Source organism: Sesamum indicum, linkage group LG3 (assembly GCF_026168435.1).
Source record: "Sesamum indicum cultivar Baizhima isolate 11 linkage group LG3, ASM2616843v1, whole genome shotgun sequence".
Classification (NCBI taxonomy): Eukaryota; Viridiplantae; Streptophyta; class Magnoliopsida; order Lamiales; family Pedaliaceae; genus Sesamum; species Sesamum indicum.
The window spans coordinates 19,301,666-19,316,195 of record NC_142659.1 but is presented as its reverse complement, the minus strand read 5'-3'; the positions used below and the strand labels follow the sequence as shown (position 1 = coordinate 19,316,195).

General features: G+C 34.2%; 2 protein-coding genes and 5 non-coding genes across 7 annotated transcripts; 3 read left to right on the top strand and 4 right to left on the bottom strand.

Annotated features, from left to right (window-relative positions):
- Positions 1–576: 576 nt before the first annotated feature.
- On the top strand, positions 577–772 carry LOC148788776 (U2 spliceosomal RNA). The gene has a single exon (XR_016065017.1). It is a non-coding gene; the product is annotated as a U2 spliceosomal RNA (small nuclear RNA).
- Positions 773–1,246: 474 nt separating this feature from the next.
- Positions 1,247–1,407, top strand: LOC148788775 (U1 spliceosomal RNA). Its single transcript, XR_016065020.1, has one exon. It is a non-coding gene; the product is annotated as a U1 spliceosomal RNA (small nuclear RNA).
- Positions 1,408–2,120: 713 nt separating this feature from the next.
- LOC148788774 (U1 spliceosomal RNA) lies at positions 2,121–2,281 on the bottom strand. The gene has a single exon (XR_016065040.1). It is a non-coding gene; the product is annotated as a U1 spliceosomal RNA (small nuclear RNA).
- Positions 2,282–2,775: 494 nt separating this feature from the next.
- LOC148788773 (U2 spliceosomal RNA) lies at positions 2,776–2,971 on the bottom strand. Its single transcript, XR_016065018.1, has one exon. It is a non-coding gene; the product is annotated as a U2 spliceosomal RNA (small nuclear RNA).
- Positions 2,972–3,294: 323 nt separating this feature from the next.
- LOC148788772 (U5 spliceosomal RNA) lies at positions 3,295–3,412 on the bottom strand. Its single transcript, XR_016065015.1, has one exon. It is a non-coding gene; the product is annotated as a U5 spliceosomal RNA (small nuclear RNA).
- Positions 3,413–7,963: 4,551 nt separating this feature from the next.
- LOC105158076 (uncharacterized) lies at positions 7,964–11,003 on the top strand. Its single transcript, XM_011074701.3, has 2 exons — positions 7,964–8,236; positions 10,357–11,003. Exons 1-2 carry the CDS (start codon positions 8,134–8,136, stop codon positions 10,692–10,694), a joined length of 441 nt encoding a protein of 146 aa, XP_011073003.1. The 5' UTR covers positions 7,964–8,133; the 3' UTR covers positions 10,695–11,003.
- Positions 11,004–11,746: 743 nt separating this feature from the next.
- NDPK2 (nucleoside diphosphate kinase 2) lies at positions 11,747–13,933 on the bottom strand. The gene is made up of 7 exons (XM_011074700.3): positions 13,616–13,933; positions 13,466–13,522; positions 13,232–13,318; positions 12,947–13,027; positions 12,713–12,825; positions 12,534–12,583; positions 11,747–11,977 (listed from the first exon to the last, which is right to left on the bottom strand). The coding sequence occupies exons 1-7, from the start codon at positions 13,847–13,849 to the stop codon at positions 11,910–11,912; spliced, it is 690 nt and encodes a 229-aa protein (XP_011073002.1). The 5' UTR covers positions 13,850–13,933; the 3' UTR covers positions 11,747–11,909.
- Between the last annotated feature and the right edge of the window lie 597 nt (positions 13,934–14,530).

The window sequence follows — 14,530 nt, the reverse complement described above, 5'->3', positions numbered from 1 at the left end:
TGCATATCTTTTTACATACATTAACGCGTGTAGACATATGAGAGTAACAATTATGTCATAAAAAAATTATTTAACCTACAATAAGTTAGTAATAAGTCAGTTATGGTTAAAATGTAGATTCTTTTTCGATTTCTTTGTTAATAGCAGCAAATTCGGTATATTTTGACTAATGGGGGAACTTATTTGTTAGACGGGAGCAAACTTCAGAGGCGTTAGATGTAATTTCTCAAACAATAATAGATTTATATATAATTCCACCAAACCGCAAGAAAAAGGAGTGTAACTGTCCCTAATTTATTTGGTATCAAGTCTGCCCAGCAACAGAGAAGAGAAAAAATGCTGCAACATATATAGTAGAAATGGGAACTGATTTTGCAGCAGCAAATAAATAGAAATCAAATGTGATTGCTTGCCTGGATCATATATCTATATATAAATGTATATACGAGGAAAGCGATGAACTCCAAAATTGGATATGATCTGATTCCGATCTCCCACATTGGAATGGAACTTAGAATACGGAAGGGCTGTCGTTGTGGCTGCTATAAAAGATTAGGGTCTGTCATCGAACTAATCATACCTTTCTCGGCCTTTTGGCTAAGATCAAGTGTAGTATCTGTTCTTATCAGTTTAATATCTGATACGTGGATCATTGATCCACATGATATTAAATTAATTGTTCTAGGGGGAGAGCCCATCAAGGCAGCTTGCTGCTGGGGCTCTCAAGTGTCGCCTTGGCGTTGCACTATTGCCTTGGCCTGGCGCACCCCAACAATTCCAGTCCTCTACTTTTATTCTCTTACTAAAATGCGATTGAGCCTTCACAAAATTGGGCATGAATGTCAATGAGATCTTTCACTTATTCATTTTTCACCACAACTACTTTGTAAACATGGGGAAAATTTACCCTCTTGTGATATTGCAAATAAACAAATTACCCTCTTATGAAAATATAAATAGGAATTTACCTTTCTATATTTTTTAAATATAAAAATTTACCCCCTTATAATTTTTAAAATGAAGCAATTTACTAAAATGCATTTGAGTCTCCACAAAATCAAAGCATGAATGTCAACGGGATCTTTCACTTATTTATTTTTCTACACAACTCCTTTGTATAACTTATACATGTATACATCATTAGAAAAGTGCAATGTTTTAAATCCTTGTTGCATCCCACATCGATGAGCAATGTGTGAGTAGTAGGAGAATGTGAATATTAGTCAAAGGAATCACAGGTTGAAATATACTTACCTGGACGGGGTTGATGGGCGATCAAGAAGGCCCATGGCCTAGGTTTGTGACCTCCATTGCACTTCGGAGGGGTGCTTGCCTAAGGTCTGCCTGAATGGTGGAGCCTACGTCATAATTTGTGGTAGTGGGGGCTTGCGTTCGCGCAGCCCCTAATCCCCAAATCATAGTATTAAACATGTGTTGTTTTTATTTGAATTGTTTCTTGTTGCTCTTTGTGATAGGATTAGAAAAATGAATTTAGTTTAATGAAATTTAGAAAATGACTTCTGTTATTAACCTTCTCAATCAATATCAAAACTTATTTTGGTTATTAATTAATTTTTACACCAAATCTAGCCTGCTACCCATAACTTGTAATTATGTTTTGTGTTATGCAAATAAAAACCTATAAATCTTAAGCATCATTTTCTATACCTATTTCTACATTATTATTATTAAAAATATAAAACATATATATAAATTCCGTCTTTTTTTTGTAGTAATCAGACAACTTGTTGGACGGCTTTACAAATCTGTAACAAATCCATAATAAAATTATGATGGATATGTTTTCCATAAAAAAATTTCCAATCAAAACCAATTCCAAATAATTATCTTTTTTTGTAGTGTTAGTATATGGTTACAAATCCATAGGTTTTTATTTGCATTAACACAAAACATAATTACAAGCTATGGGTAGTAGGCAAGTAGATGTGTAAAAATTAATTAATGACCATAATAAGTTTTGATATTGATTGAGAAGGTTAATAACAGAAGTCATTTTCTAAATTTCATTAAACTAAATTCATTTTTCTAATCTTATCACAAAGAGCAAGAAGAAACAATTCAAATAAAAACAACACATGTTTAATACTATGATTTGGGGGTTAGGGGCTGCGCGAACGCAAGCCCCCGCTACCACAAATTACGACGTAGGCTCCACCATTCAGGCAGACCTTAGGTAAGCATCCCTCCCAAGTGCAATGGAGGTCACAAGCCTAGGCCATGGGCCTTTTTGATCGCCCATCAACCACGTCCAGGTAAGTATATTTCAACTTGTGAATTCTTTGGCTAATATCCACTTCTCTCCTACTACTCAAACATTGCTCATCGATGTGGGATGCAATGAGGATTTAAAACATTGCACTTTCCTAATTATATATACTTGTTTAAGCGGTGAATAGCAATTTATCCCCATTTGATATTGAAAATGAGCACATTAGCCTTTATGAAAAAAAATATAGCAATTTACATCTCTATACAAGGAGGTAAATATAATTAAGAGGTAAATTGCTTCATTTTAAAAATCATAGGGGGGTAAATTATTATATTTTAAAAAATACAAAAAGATAAATTCCTATTTATATTTTCATAAGAGGGTAATTTGTTTATTTGCAATACCAATTTTTCCCCATGTTTAAGCTATACAAAGTAGGTGTGGTGAAAAATGAATAAGTGAAAGATCTCATTGACATTCATGCCCAATTTTGTGAAGGCTCAAACGCATTTAAGTAAGAGAATAAAAGTAGAGGACTGGAATTGTTGGGGTGCGCCAGGCCAAGGCAACAGTGCAACGCCAAGGCGACACTTGAGAGCCCCAGCAGCAAGCTGCCTTGACGGGCTCTCCCCCTAGAACAATTAATTTAATATCATGTGGATCAATAATCCACGTATCAGATATTAAACTGATAAGAACAGATACTACACTTGATCTTAGCCAAAAGGCCGAGAAAGGTATGATTAGCTTGATGACAGACCTTAATCTTTTGTAGCAGCCACGGTCCTTCCGTATTCTATGTTCCATTCCGATGTGGGAGAGCAGAATCAGACATTTGATTTCGAGGTTCAGTTTCCACTTAATTATTGGTTAATCTCTTGTTGATTCTATAAATATGTATGATTCAAGCAATCACATTTGATTTCTATTTATGTGCCTGCTGCAATCAGCTTCCATTTCTAACTTTCGTTGCAGCAATTTTTCTCTTCTCTGTTGCTGCGCAGACTTGATATCAAATAAATTATTAAGAGTAGCAAAACTTCCAACATACATTGCTGGGGCCAAAACCTATTACAGTTTCAAACCCTCCAAAAATTAGAGTATGCCGTTGAATGAGGAAAGTACACGGTATTCTTTAGTAAAAGGCGAAAGAATAGTTCGCTCTGTGCTTACCTCACGGCTCCTTAATCTCTCTTCACATCTCTGCTTACCCTTTCTATGTCACAAAATCTGCCAACCCTTTATTGTTTTCTCCGTGTGGGAAGAACTGAAAGTCGTCGATGCCCTTCCATTCTGTACGGTGTCGACGTCTGCGTCTTGTTTCTTAGTATTGGTCAAGGCTAACTGTGCATGCTTTCAATCCATATGTCCCTCTTTCTCTCTCTCTCTGCATTGCTTATATCAAAACTTGAACTGATTCGAGCTGCATATCACTTCCACTAATTCCATTTTTTGTTTCTACTTGATGGAATGAGTGCATTTGGTCAGTTTTTACTTAATAATAATATTTTCTTAGATTATATTTTATACAAATAAAGTTTATTTTCCAATTACCTTATTCTGACAAGTTTCTAACTTAGTGAATATTTATTAGTAGTATTTATTATTTATTAGGGTATAAAAGTAATTTTCTACACTTAAACCATATAATATATACAACTCATGGGGTTGCCCTACCATCCCGTGAGCAAGCCCCAACTAATGGTGTCGCCCTCCACCCCGTGAGCAAGCCCCACCACCCCCATGAACAAGCCCTACTTGTGGAATATAGCCATACTGCCCCATGAGCTAGCCACGCTTCCACTCCAGAGAGAATCACCTTTTTTGGGTGTTCCACCTTAAGAGACAATAATACAATTGATGCAAGAAGCCTTATTAACTTTGATACGTGATGCATCCACTCTAGCTGTTGCAGAAGCAGTAGCCCAATTCACAGCTAACCACCCCGTGAACCCACCCCCTCCTTCTCCTCATCGAAATTGAGAATCATCCTCGACTTCTATGGGGCTAAACAGAGGTGGGAAGAGGTAAATAGCAGGGCCTATCGGCCTAAAGTTGCTCAAAACCAAGATCAAGATCCCCCTTGATCTCGACAACCCTCCACACCCTTGCCTCAAGCGAAGTGCAGGATCCTTCTTGGCCGTATATCCACTAAAACACAGCCATTTCTCCCCACCATCTTAGTTGAGGCACTTTCAATCAGCGTGAAAATATCAAACCTTTCCGAATATGAAGGAACAGGAGATTCGCAAGAAAACTTGAACAAATTCTATGTTAAGATTAATTCGTACAACTTTGAGTGATATCACTTACTGCAAAGTCTTTCAAACTATGCACTCGAAGCCTGCTCTTACATGGTTTAACCAACTGCCCGCTGGAACCATCTCCTGCCTCGAGCAATTGACTCAACGTTTTTTGCATCACTTCTCCATAACAAGAAAGTCCCAAGAACTGTTGCATACTTTTTCACCATAGCCTAGAAGGAAAACGAGTTATATATTGAGATACCACATCTAAAGATTTGTCGAGGCAATACATGAGGTGCTACACGTCAACCACAAGTTCTTGACCAACATCATCCAACAAAACTTGCTTCTCGAAAGGTTTCAAGAATCCATACCAGAAAGCCCGTTAGCACTTCAGAAGAATTGCTCCTACAATGGCAGAAGTATATCAAAATTGAAGAGTTAAAGGCGAGGGACCCTACCTCCAATGTTAAGAGGAAGGGTAGAGAGGAGGAGAAGGAACTGAAGAAGAAGGAGGAACACCTACACTTACGTCTCATTGGGTTCATACACTACACCCCCTTGAATGCCACGAGAGGGGAAATATTGATAGTGGTGGAACAATAAAGATTGATTTACCAATGACGAAGACAAATGAAAGATAATCCCAAGAGGCAAATGTTCGTAAAATATTGTCACTTCCATCATGACTGGGGGCATACAACTGAAGAATATCATCACCTCCAAAACAAAATAAAAAAAATTGATTCAGTGGGGGCACTTGAAGGAATATGCCAACCAATATCTACGAGCGTGCCAATTTGACCAAGGGGCGAGTGGGCCACCTCGAGAGTTTATGTCAACTCATGCTCTTCATGATGATAATCTTCATACCGCATGAGTTATCTCATGATTTCTATGGTGGCAACAGGAAGAGACTCTCGTCAGGAAATAGTAACAATAAGTTCGCACGGCACAAAAAGGTCCCATTTTGGCTATTCACTAGTAATAGAAGAAAGCTCGAATAAGAGATCAATACATCCTTCTCACCTTTTGATTTTCCTAAAACTTTCTAATGTGAACTCTAAGTAATGAAGTTTAATTTCTTGTTATAGTCTCAACAATGAAATCAAATTAGACGTAGAAATTCCTGAAGTTTCAGGAGGATCCTAGATGTAAAAATCGCAGTTTTAGTAGAGGCAAAAGTCGTTGTTGCCCTAGGACCCATTGACGTACTTCATTGTGATCCCGGTCAAGAATATTGCCCAAAAAACTTCGCATCCCCTTAAAGTTGGTAAAAGACCATCTCCGAGATATGAAGAAAAGTATCCCTCAAGACAATGTCCCCATAAGCAAAACTTCATCCCTATCAGAAAACTTGCTCCGAAAACTTTGCATCCCCTTGAAGTTGGTAAAGGATCAATTCTGAGACATAAGCAAAAGTATTCCTCAAGGCAACGTCTCCATAGACGAAACTCGAGATCCTCGTCAAGAATGTTGCCTTAAAACTTAGCATTCCCTTGAAGTTGGTAAATGGCCAACTTTAGGATATGAGTAAAAATATTGTACGAGGCAACCTCTGTTGGAGATGAAACGATAAGACATGATTTAATAATTGAACAAGTGCAATAATTATATTCACAAATACTAAATAATGTAAATTGTATATCCAACAACGACATAAGCTAGAAAAAAACTATTTAAAGTATGTAATCCTTTTGAATATATGGGAAAATCAACTATATAAAGTCGGAAAAAATATAGCCCCAATATTAAGAAAAATTAAGCCCCATATTTTATTTAATTTTATTCCACTTATAGCTTATTTGAGGACTGGATGTTGGTAGAGTGAGGTGACATTTGACTAAAATTTTTGTTTTATTATAGAGTATAATTGAGAATTCACAATTTTATCCCAAAAAACAAAAAAAAAAAAGACAAAAAAAAAGAACAACTTATGGTGTTGGACTCAATAATGTCACATTAGCCCCCAAATATTGTCCCACCAAGTTAACAAAGTATTCTTTTATCCTATCTCCACTTATTCGCCATTTTATCATGCGTTGATCTATTCCTTGATAATCTCATCCCTATAAGTAAACATGACTAATTAAAAAAAAAACAATATTTAATTACGATTAATTATTATAATTAAAATTTAAAAATCGTAGCAAATAGTCATTGACTACGATCATGGTTGTTGGTCGTGATATCTGAGAGGGTGACTAAAATATTTGCAATAACTAAAAGTCATGGCAAATATTTTTATTATGACTTTAGTCATGACAAATAACTTTTTTTTAATAAAAGATTTATGTTTTTGCAACGATTTTATTTAAATGTTGTCAATAAAACTGATTTACCATGGTTTTTAGTCCATAGCTATTAAAAGAAAAAAAGAGAACTTTCGTCCTATAACTTTAACTCAAATTTCTTTTGATCCTTTTACTTTGGAAATATTAGATTTAGTCCTTTATCTATCAATTTTGTGTAGATTTTATCCTTCCGCCTAATTTAGGACTCTTTTGCGCTTTTGATGATAAAATTTAATAGTCCACCCTAATCCTCTTAGAGGTCTAATATGTTTCCGAAATAAAACTAAGTTTCCATAAATTGATACCTTCTATGTAAGATTAGTTATGAGATGCAAAATAAATTGAAATGGACTAAATTTGCTCCTTAAAAAACTAATTAGGGGTAAAATTATCTGAAATTGGGTCAGATGACTAAAATTACACATTTCTAAGAATTACAGGACTAAAACTAAAATACGTTAACTTAACGGACTAAAATTAATAACAGGCAAACTTAAAAGATATAACAAATAATTTTCTCCTCCTAAAATTATAGCCAATAGTCATTTTTTTTCTAGTGGCTTGAGCATTTGATAAATAATTAGATGTGAATATTGTTAAACCCCCAAATCTTAAATTTTAAAAAGTTAAAGAAGAAAATAATTTAATATTTATATTTTAACATGTACCCCTCATATGCAATTCTTACACGTGAAGCGCTTCTTCCATAAATGGATGACAATGAGATTTGAACTCAAGATCTATTGTCTTACATGACTCTAACACTATGTTAAACGACTATCTCATCTAAAAGCTAACTAGTAAACTGTTATGGAAAAGAATTTTTTAATATTAATATATTAATAAATTTTAATATTCTGGAGTCAGATTTCATTGTTATTTTTTCAGAAAATTACAATTTTGATCCCAGAGTATATAGTGGTTTGCAATATCAATCACATACTTTTTAAAATAATCAATATTAGTCCCAATTTAAGAAAATGTTACAAAGTTATTCCCACACCTTAAAAAATTATTACAAAATTAATCCTAAAATTAGTCCCAGTAATTGCGAAGTTAGCCCCAAACTTTGTAAATTTTTTATAACATAACTAACTTTACAATATTTTTTTAAAATATGAGATTAATAGTAACTATTTTGAAAAATATGAAACTAATAATGCAAATCGCGGCTTAGGACAAAAATTTGTCGGAAAGACCGTGGTGTTTTTCCCCTACGGGTCGAGTACAACCAATGAATTGTCATCGTTCCCGCGCTCCTAGTATTTGGAGTCCAATTTGCCGCGTTAATTGTAGCAACTCTAATGTTCGAAAACAAATATAAATTTCAAAGTCGGTAAACTTTCGTTGACACTCTAGAAGGATGCTGGGGAGAGTGAGAGCATCGCCGATGGGCTCATTGGAACTACTGGAGATGGAAAGACCAAATTCCAAGATCATCAAGCACGACTCTCTCTCCATATATGGTAATTTTTTCTGCACCTTTTATTATTTGATGTTAATTGATGAATTAGGTAGAATTTTACGTCATTGACGAAGCTAATTCTATTCCTTTTTCTGCCTTGGTTTGCTGTGTATTTAGTGTACTCTTATTTTTCTTCTTTGCAATAGGTGCGATTCAGTTCCGCACTGTAGAATTCAGGGGGTTATAAGAGATTTTGTGGAGTGAATAGTTAGGGTTTCTGCTGTTTGGGTTTCTAAGATTAACAAATTTATGGTGATAATTTGGGGGAAATGGATAAATTCCCATGTAAAATGGATATGTAAAACAAATTTGTTATAGAAAGCTAAAATGATTAGATTTTGGACGAGTTCCGAACTAACAGTCTTCTTAAAGATATATTGGGGATTCTGTGTCTTCTAGAAATTATTCGAGAGATTGTCATGAAGTGGGAGAATTTTGTTACTGTAATTAGGTGTACTGATGGTATTTTCTTCTCTGTGTTTGTGTTGCTGTTCTAAGTTATGCTTTATGAAGGATTTGGAATTGTAAATGCAGCAATTTTCCTTTCTTTTTTTTTCATTTGAGGGGTGGGGGTTGCATCTCGATTCTTGCAACATACCGTAATTTTGAAGTTTTATGTGGTTGTCTTTTGGTAATTGAAGAAAACAGTGCCGCCTAATGTCCTCATTTTAGTACATGTAAACAAGTTTCTGTAAATTGTTGTGGTCCATGGCCGATAAGAAGTGCATCCAGAAACAATCAGCCAGTACAATTTATAAGACAATGCAACAATATGAGATGGTTTTGCACAATGTGTGTAGGAGTAGGACAGAAAGATTTATGAGCTTATATTTGCTTCTTTGGTTGAATGATGTAGACCTGAAGCTTTGTGTTGGGTTAAAGACTCAAAAAGAGGGTAACTTGTGTTGTTCAAAGTTGCAGTTCTGTTGAAATGTTCAATAGGTATTGTTTCAAAATGTTTGCTACGTCTTGGATGTATGTGCATTAAATATTGTACCAGAATATGTTTAAGGAGTAACCTATTAGAATTATTCTTTTGGATGGAATTAACACAACGTAGGAATAACTTTAGTACGAATTGTTGTAGTAGAATAATAGTTAGAACTTAGAAGGATTTGAAGGCATTATGCCATCAAAATTTTTGAGGTTTAGCAAGGGTTAGCTTAGGACCCCACTAGTCGTATTTGGTTTGGTATTACTATCACATAAGGCTAAAGTAATAAGGATATTACTAAAGGATGTCTTTATTATTTTTGCTTTTCTTTGATCATAAATATTAGAATATTTTTTTGGCTAAATTAGTAATATGTATAAAGATTTCACATTCTAATATTTCAGCATTGCGTAAAAAGTTTGAAAAAATTGACCTTATAGACATCCCAAATATATAACTCTGAGAAATTCACCCCTCCCAAAATACAAGCATTACAAATACAACTAGGGGCACAATGGTCATTTATAAATTTATTATGTAATTATTTATAAAATTTTAAACTAAAGGTAAAATGGACACTTTACCACGTTTGTTTGACCCAAATAGAGGGGATTAGAGTAATTTTCAAAAGGTTTGGGGACTTAGGATAGAAGGCATAACTAATCCTACTTAAAAACTTAAACAATGTTGTTGACAAACTTAAATATGCAATAGATGTTCACAATAGTAAGTATGCCAATAAGCATTTATGCTATATCATATCGTAAAGCAAGTCTCTGTAAACATAAGTGTTATTATACAATATAATATCCAAGACAACACGGGATTATTGGACATTGTTGCCAATATTATCCTATTTCAATGAAGATATCTCCATTTAATCAATAATGTCATGGTAGGAAAGATATACAAATATGTTATTTTGAATATTATTCGTATGCATGTGAACTCAAATGATAATAGGTAATGTTTATTCTCATACTGAAAAGACTGATCCAGATACATATCAACTAATATTATTGGAATAATCTGAGAATGAATAAGGGATAGTCAGTAGAAGTCATTCTTCAGTAGTAGTAATTAGTGCAAGATCATTTTGGAGTTTTGTACATTGTTGGTATGTTAAGATATGCGCATTATATTGGTTGGAAATAACCTTTTATCTTCTTTTGTTCCAATTGCTGTAGAATCCACCCTCATGAAACTTAAACAAGGCTCCCATTGTAATCCAAGGTGTAACCCTGAGGACTCTGCTAGGACGGATCCAGATTGTACTAACATGGCAACTAGTTCACCGGAGGAGGCTGTGTCTTCTGATGCAGATTGTTGCTCCACTGATTCTTTCCCAAACTCCATACCTTGTTTCCAATCCACTGGCCCCTTAAAGGCTCAAGGGAACAGGAATATGTCTATTCTTTATTTCTTCTCGAAATATAAGAGTTCTCAGTCTCAGCATGCACAGAGCTCAAATGACAAAGAGGAGATGGCTATAGAGAGCGGCTATTCTTCTTCTTCCAGTGGGTGATCTATGTCTACCTGTTGACAGTAAACAAGTGCCTGAAGACAGAACTGGAATCAGTTTCTCTAACTTGGTTGAGCATTTAAGTTGTGGACTGTACCCCCCTGTTGTGGAAGGGTTAGTATGTTTTCATCTTCACAATTCATAATTGTTATCCACGGCTTGATCATGTTGTAACTATAATGTTTGTGGGTTCTTCAGTTTTTGTTTAGTTGATGTTCTCTGTTTTTTTAGTGATGTTCCTTCCCAGAGAATCAAGTTGTTATTCACTCTTTTTCTCAGGATCAATTTATTCTTTCAATAGTTATAGCTCAATCAATGTAATTTCAGCTTCTCAGAAGTTGCTCAAATTTGTCCATCACAGGGAGGACCATTTAGGGCAAAGTTATGTTTGTATCTGGAATTTGAGTGGGAGGGTAGAAAACTGAAATAGATAAATGAGGAAAAGCAAATTAATAATACTCGTTTGAGATAAAAACAAATCTCAGTTTCTAATGTTAATTGAATCTATCTGAGTATCACAAGGAAACAGATAGAATACATGCCTGATGAAATCTACTTTATAAACAATAATCATGCAGGGCTCTAAATAATTCGAGTCAAGTTGAATATATTATTATTTAAATTTGTTTGAATTAATATTAAGCTTGAGAATTTGTGTTATTGCTCTAATCGAGTTCAAACAAACGTGGAATCAAACATGAATTAAATTCGACCAATTTAATATTTTTTAAAATACATTTTAATATTTTTATACTAATCGAATCAAATTTATATTGAACTTCAAAGCTTATCGAACAAAAATATTTATTTGAGTTTGATTTATTAAGTTGAATAAATTGAATTCAAACAAACTTTTATCTATCCGTTTCAATCAACTAACTTAATTTAGTTTTCATACAAGCATTTCCTAACCCAATTTTCTTGAAACCCAAAAAGAAGAAAACACAACATTCTTTTACCATATGCCTTTTAAGAGAGATGGTTGTACTCTAGTTGGAATACACCTTTCATGTGAGCCCTAATCAATTAACAGATAGAAAAAAAAATATCAGTGATTCACAAATAAAGAATAAACAATTTCTTTAACCATGGTAGAATGCAAATGACAGAAGTCAGAAAATTAAACAGCGTCGTTACATTTCTCATAAGTTAGAATACAAAAATGAAGTACGAACTGCATTTGAGGTGGCCCAAACTAACAGTTGCAACATAAGAAGATTATTCCTTCAGCCATGGCTCTAGAACTGGAGTCCACTCGCATAGTTCTCCTTCTTTGAACCACAGAGCTTCAGCAAGAAAGTAAATACAAATCAGTTGTGACAAGGGATGTATTATGAACAAAGTTCCATAATATAAACACTTTGTGTAGTCACAATATATCATATTCATGGTACAAATCCCTAAAAGTTGTACAAAGTAGGAAGTATCATCTGCGGGTTTTGAGGTTTCAAAAAGAAGGGAACCCTCTTCAGGATTTCACTATGCCGTCACTTTTTGTCAAAAGAGTATACAAACAAGAGCATTACATATTCAAGAGGCATCATCACCTAGAGTTTTTTCCTAATGCATGATCTTTAATTCATGCATCTTCTTGCTACATATGTTTGTGCAAATATAGATTTCATTTTACTGTCCAAGTCTTGTTCATTTCTTTTTCTGGAGATGTAATCAAAGATTCCAAATGAATTTAGATTTCCACCAGTTTTTGCTTATTCTTTGTGTGTTAAATTCCAAGTAGTACATCAAGATGTTACCATAGAACTCCAATGTCTGATCCTTCACAACCTCATACATATGATTCCAAAAAACCCACCATTCAACAAAGAAGTTATGAACTTTTACCTATTTCCCTTTTGCCGTTATCAGGACTGTCACTCCCATGAACCACATTCCTGCCATATAATAGCATAAAATCTTGAGACGCAATAATTGAAAAGAAAAAAATAATCAATTTAAGTCCATGGATTTCTGCTGTGATGCAGAAGTAATGACGAAAGCATGTCTGTAAGATAAGTTTTGACCTTCCAGTTTGAACAGCAAGATCTCCTCTAATAGTGCCTGGCTCTGCATTAAGTGGATTTGTTGCTCCAATTAACTTCCGGGCCGAGGCAACAACTCCGACACCCTCCCAGGCCTTGCCAAGAGACATTATAACACATTTGTAAGAAACAAGTCAAGAAATAAGAAGATAAGAGTATAATTTACGACAGTCACGAGTTGACTGAAAAGACAATCATAAGTTAGGGGAAGCATACCATACAAACAACAGGACCGGATGTAATGTAGTCAATCAGTTTGGGGAAAAATGGTTTGGACTGCAAATCTTTATAATGCTCCTGCAACCATGTATAAATTCGGTGCTCAAAGCAATGAAAAATGAACTAAAGAAGAAAGATAGAAATACATTATCAAAATTTAACACAATTGCCAAACATGATTCAGCCCGACCCTTCTCAAAATCCATGAAAAAGAAAAAACATTACTAAGCAAGTAAATATTCAACTAAATTCTCAAAAAAAAAAAAAAAAAAAAAAACAGACCTGTGCTAGTTCTTTGGGGCACTGGAAGAGCTTCAATCCTTTCAACTTAAACCCCTTTTTCTCAAACCTGGAAATTATCTCTCCAACCTACCAAAAAAAACAACCAAAATAAAAGGAGAAAAGCCAAAAAAAAAAAACAAAACAATGTAATAAGTCATGAATACAGAAAATTCGCCAACAACTCAACTTTACAACTAATTCAATCACATTATTGATTAACAAATGAAATCTTACAAGCCCACGCTGAACCCCGTCTGGCTTAATCATAATATAACTCTCTTCCACATCTTCCTGTACAAACAAGAAACACAACGACGGAAGTAAACGAACAATAGGAAAAGAATTCTTGAAAAACCATGGAAAAAAAAATTGAAGTTACAATACCATTGAAGCAACTAAGTGGGGAAGGAAGATGTGGGCTTTGTGGAGGTTCTTGGAAGCATACGGACGAGATAGGGAATACGTGAAGAGAGTTGACGAAGGTTGGAAAGCGGCGAGGTGGGTGGTGCGTAGATTAAGCCTGCGGGTGGGTCTGTGGGATAAGCGGCCATTTCTAGCCAGTGAGGAAGAAGCATAGGGAGTCGGAGTTGCTCCACCTAACACGGCCACAGCATCCATTTTTGTCCCTCAATCCCCACTCTCCTCCTCTGCTGCCCAGTGAAGACTTAAATGACCCCTCGGATGAGATTACCTACTCCTTCTGCGTGCATATTTTTAAAATATACAGTATAGGGTAAATTAGGAGGAGTTGTTTTGACATTTGTTTCAATTATAAATAATCTTTTATTATTTAAAAAATTATAAATATATTTTTAAAATTATGAATATTATAATAAATATTCCTTACAATTAGATGTCACGACGAGTACTTGTTAGCATGTTTATAATTTTATAAGGTATTTATAATTTTTTAAACAACGAAAAAATATTTGTCGTTATGGCAAATTTCAAAAGAGTTCCTCGTAATTTATTCAAATGTATAATATAAAATATAAATTGAGTAGGTTTGAACGAGAAGATTTGTCTCTTTTATTTTATGAAATTATTGCAGTTCTTGATAAAATATAAAGTAATTATTATTTAAAAATATAGTATTATTTAAAACAGAAGCAAATAAAATGCAAAATGAAATAGTTTAATATTAAAAATAAGAAAAAATATATAAATGCAAAAACACTTCAATTATGTCTCAATTTCGATTTATTAGTTTGTATGACGTTACTTTCAAACTTGCATCTAAAACAATTGCTAATACGTAGAAACTTTTCTTCATTCTATTATCTACTGATAATGTATTAG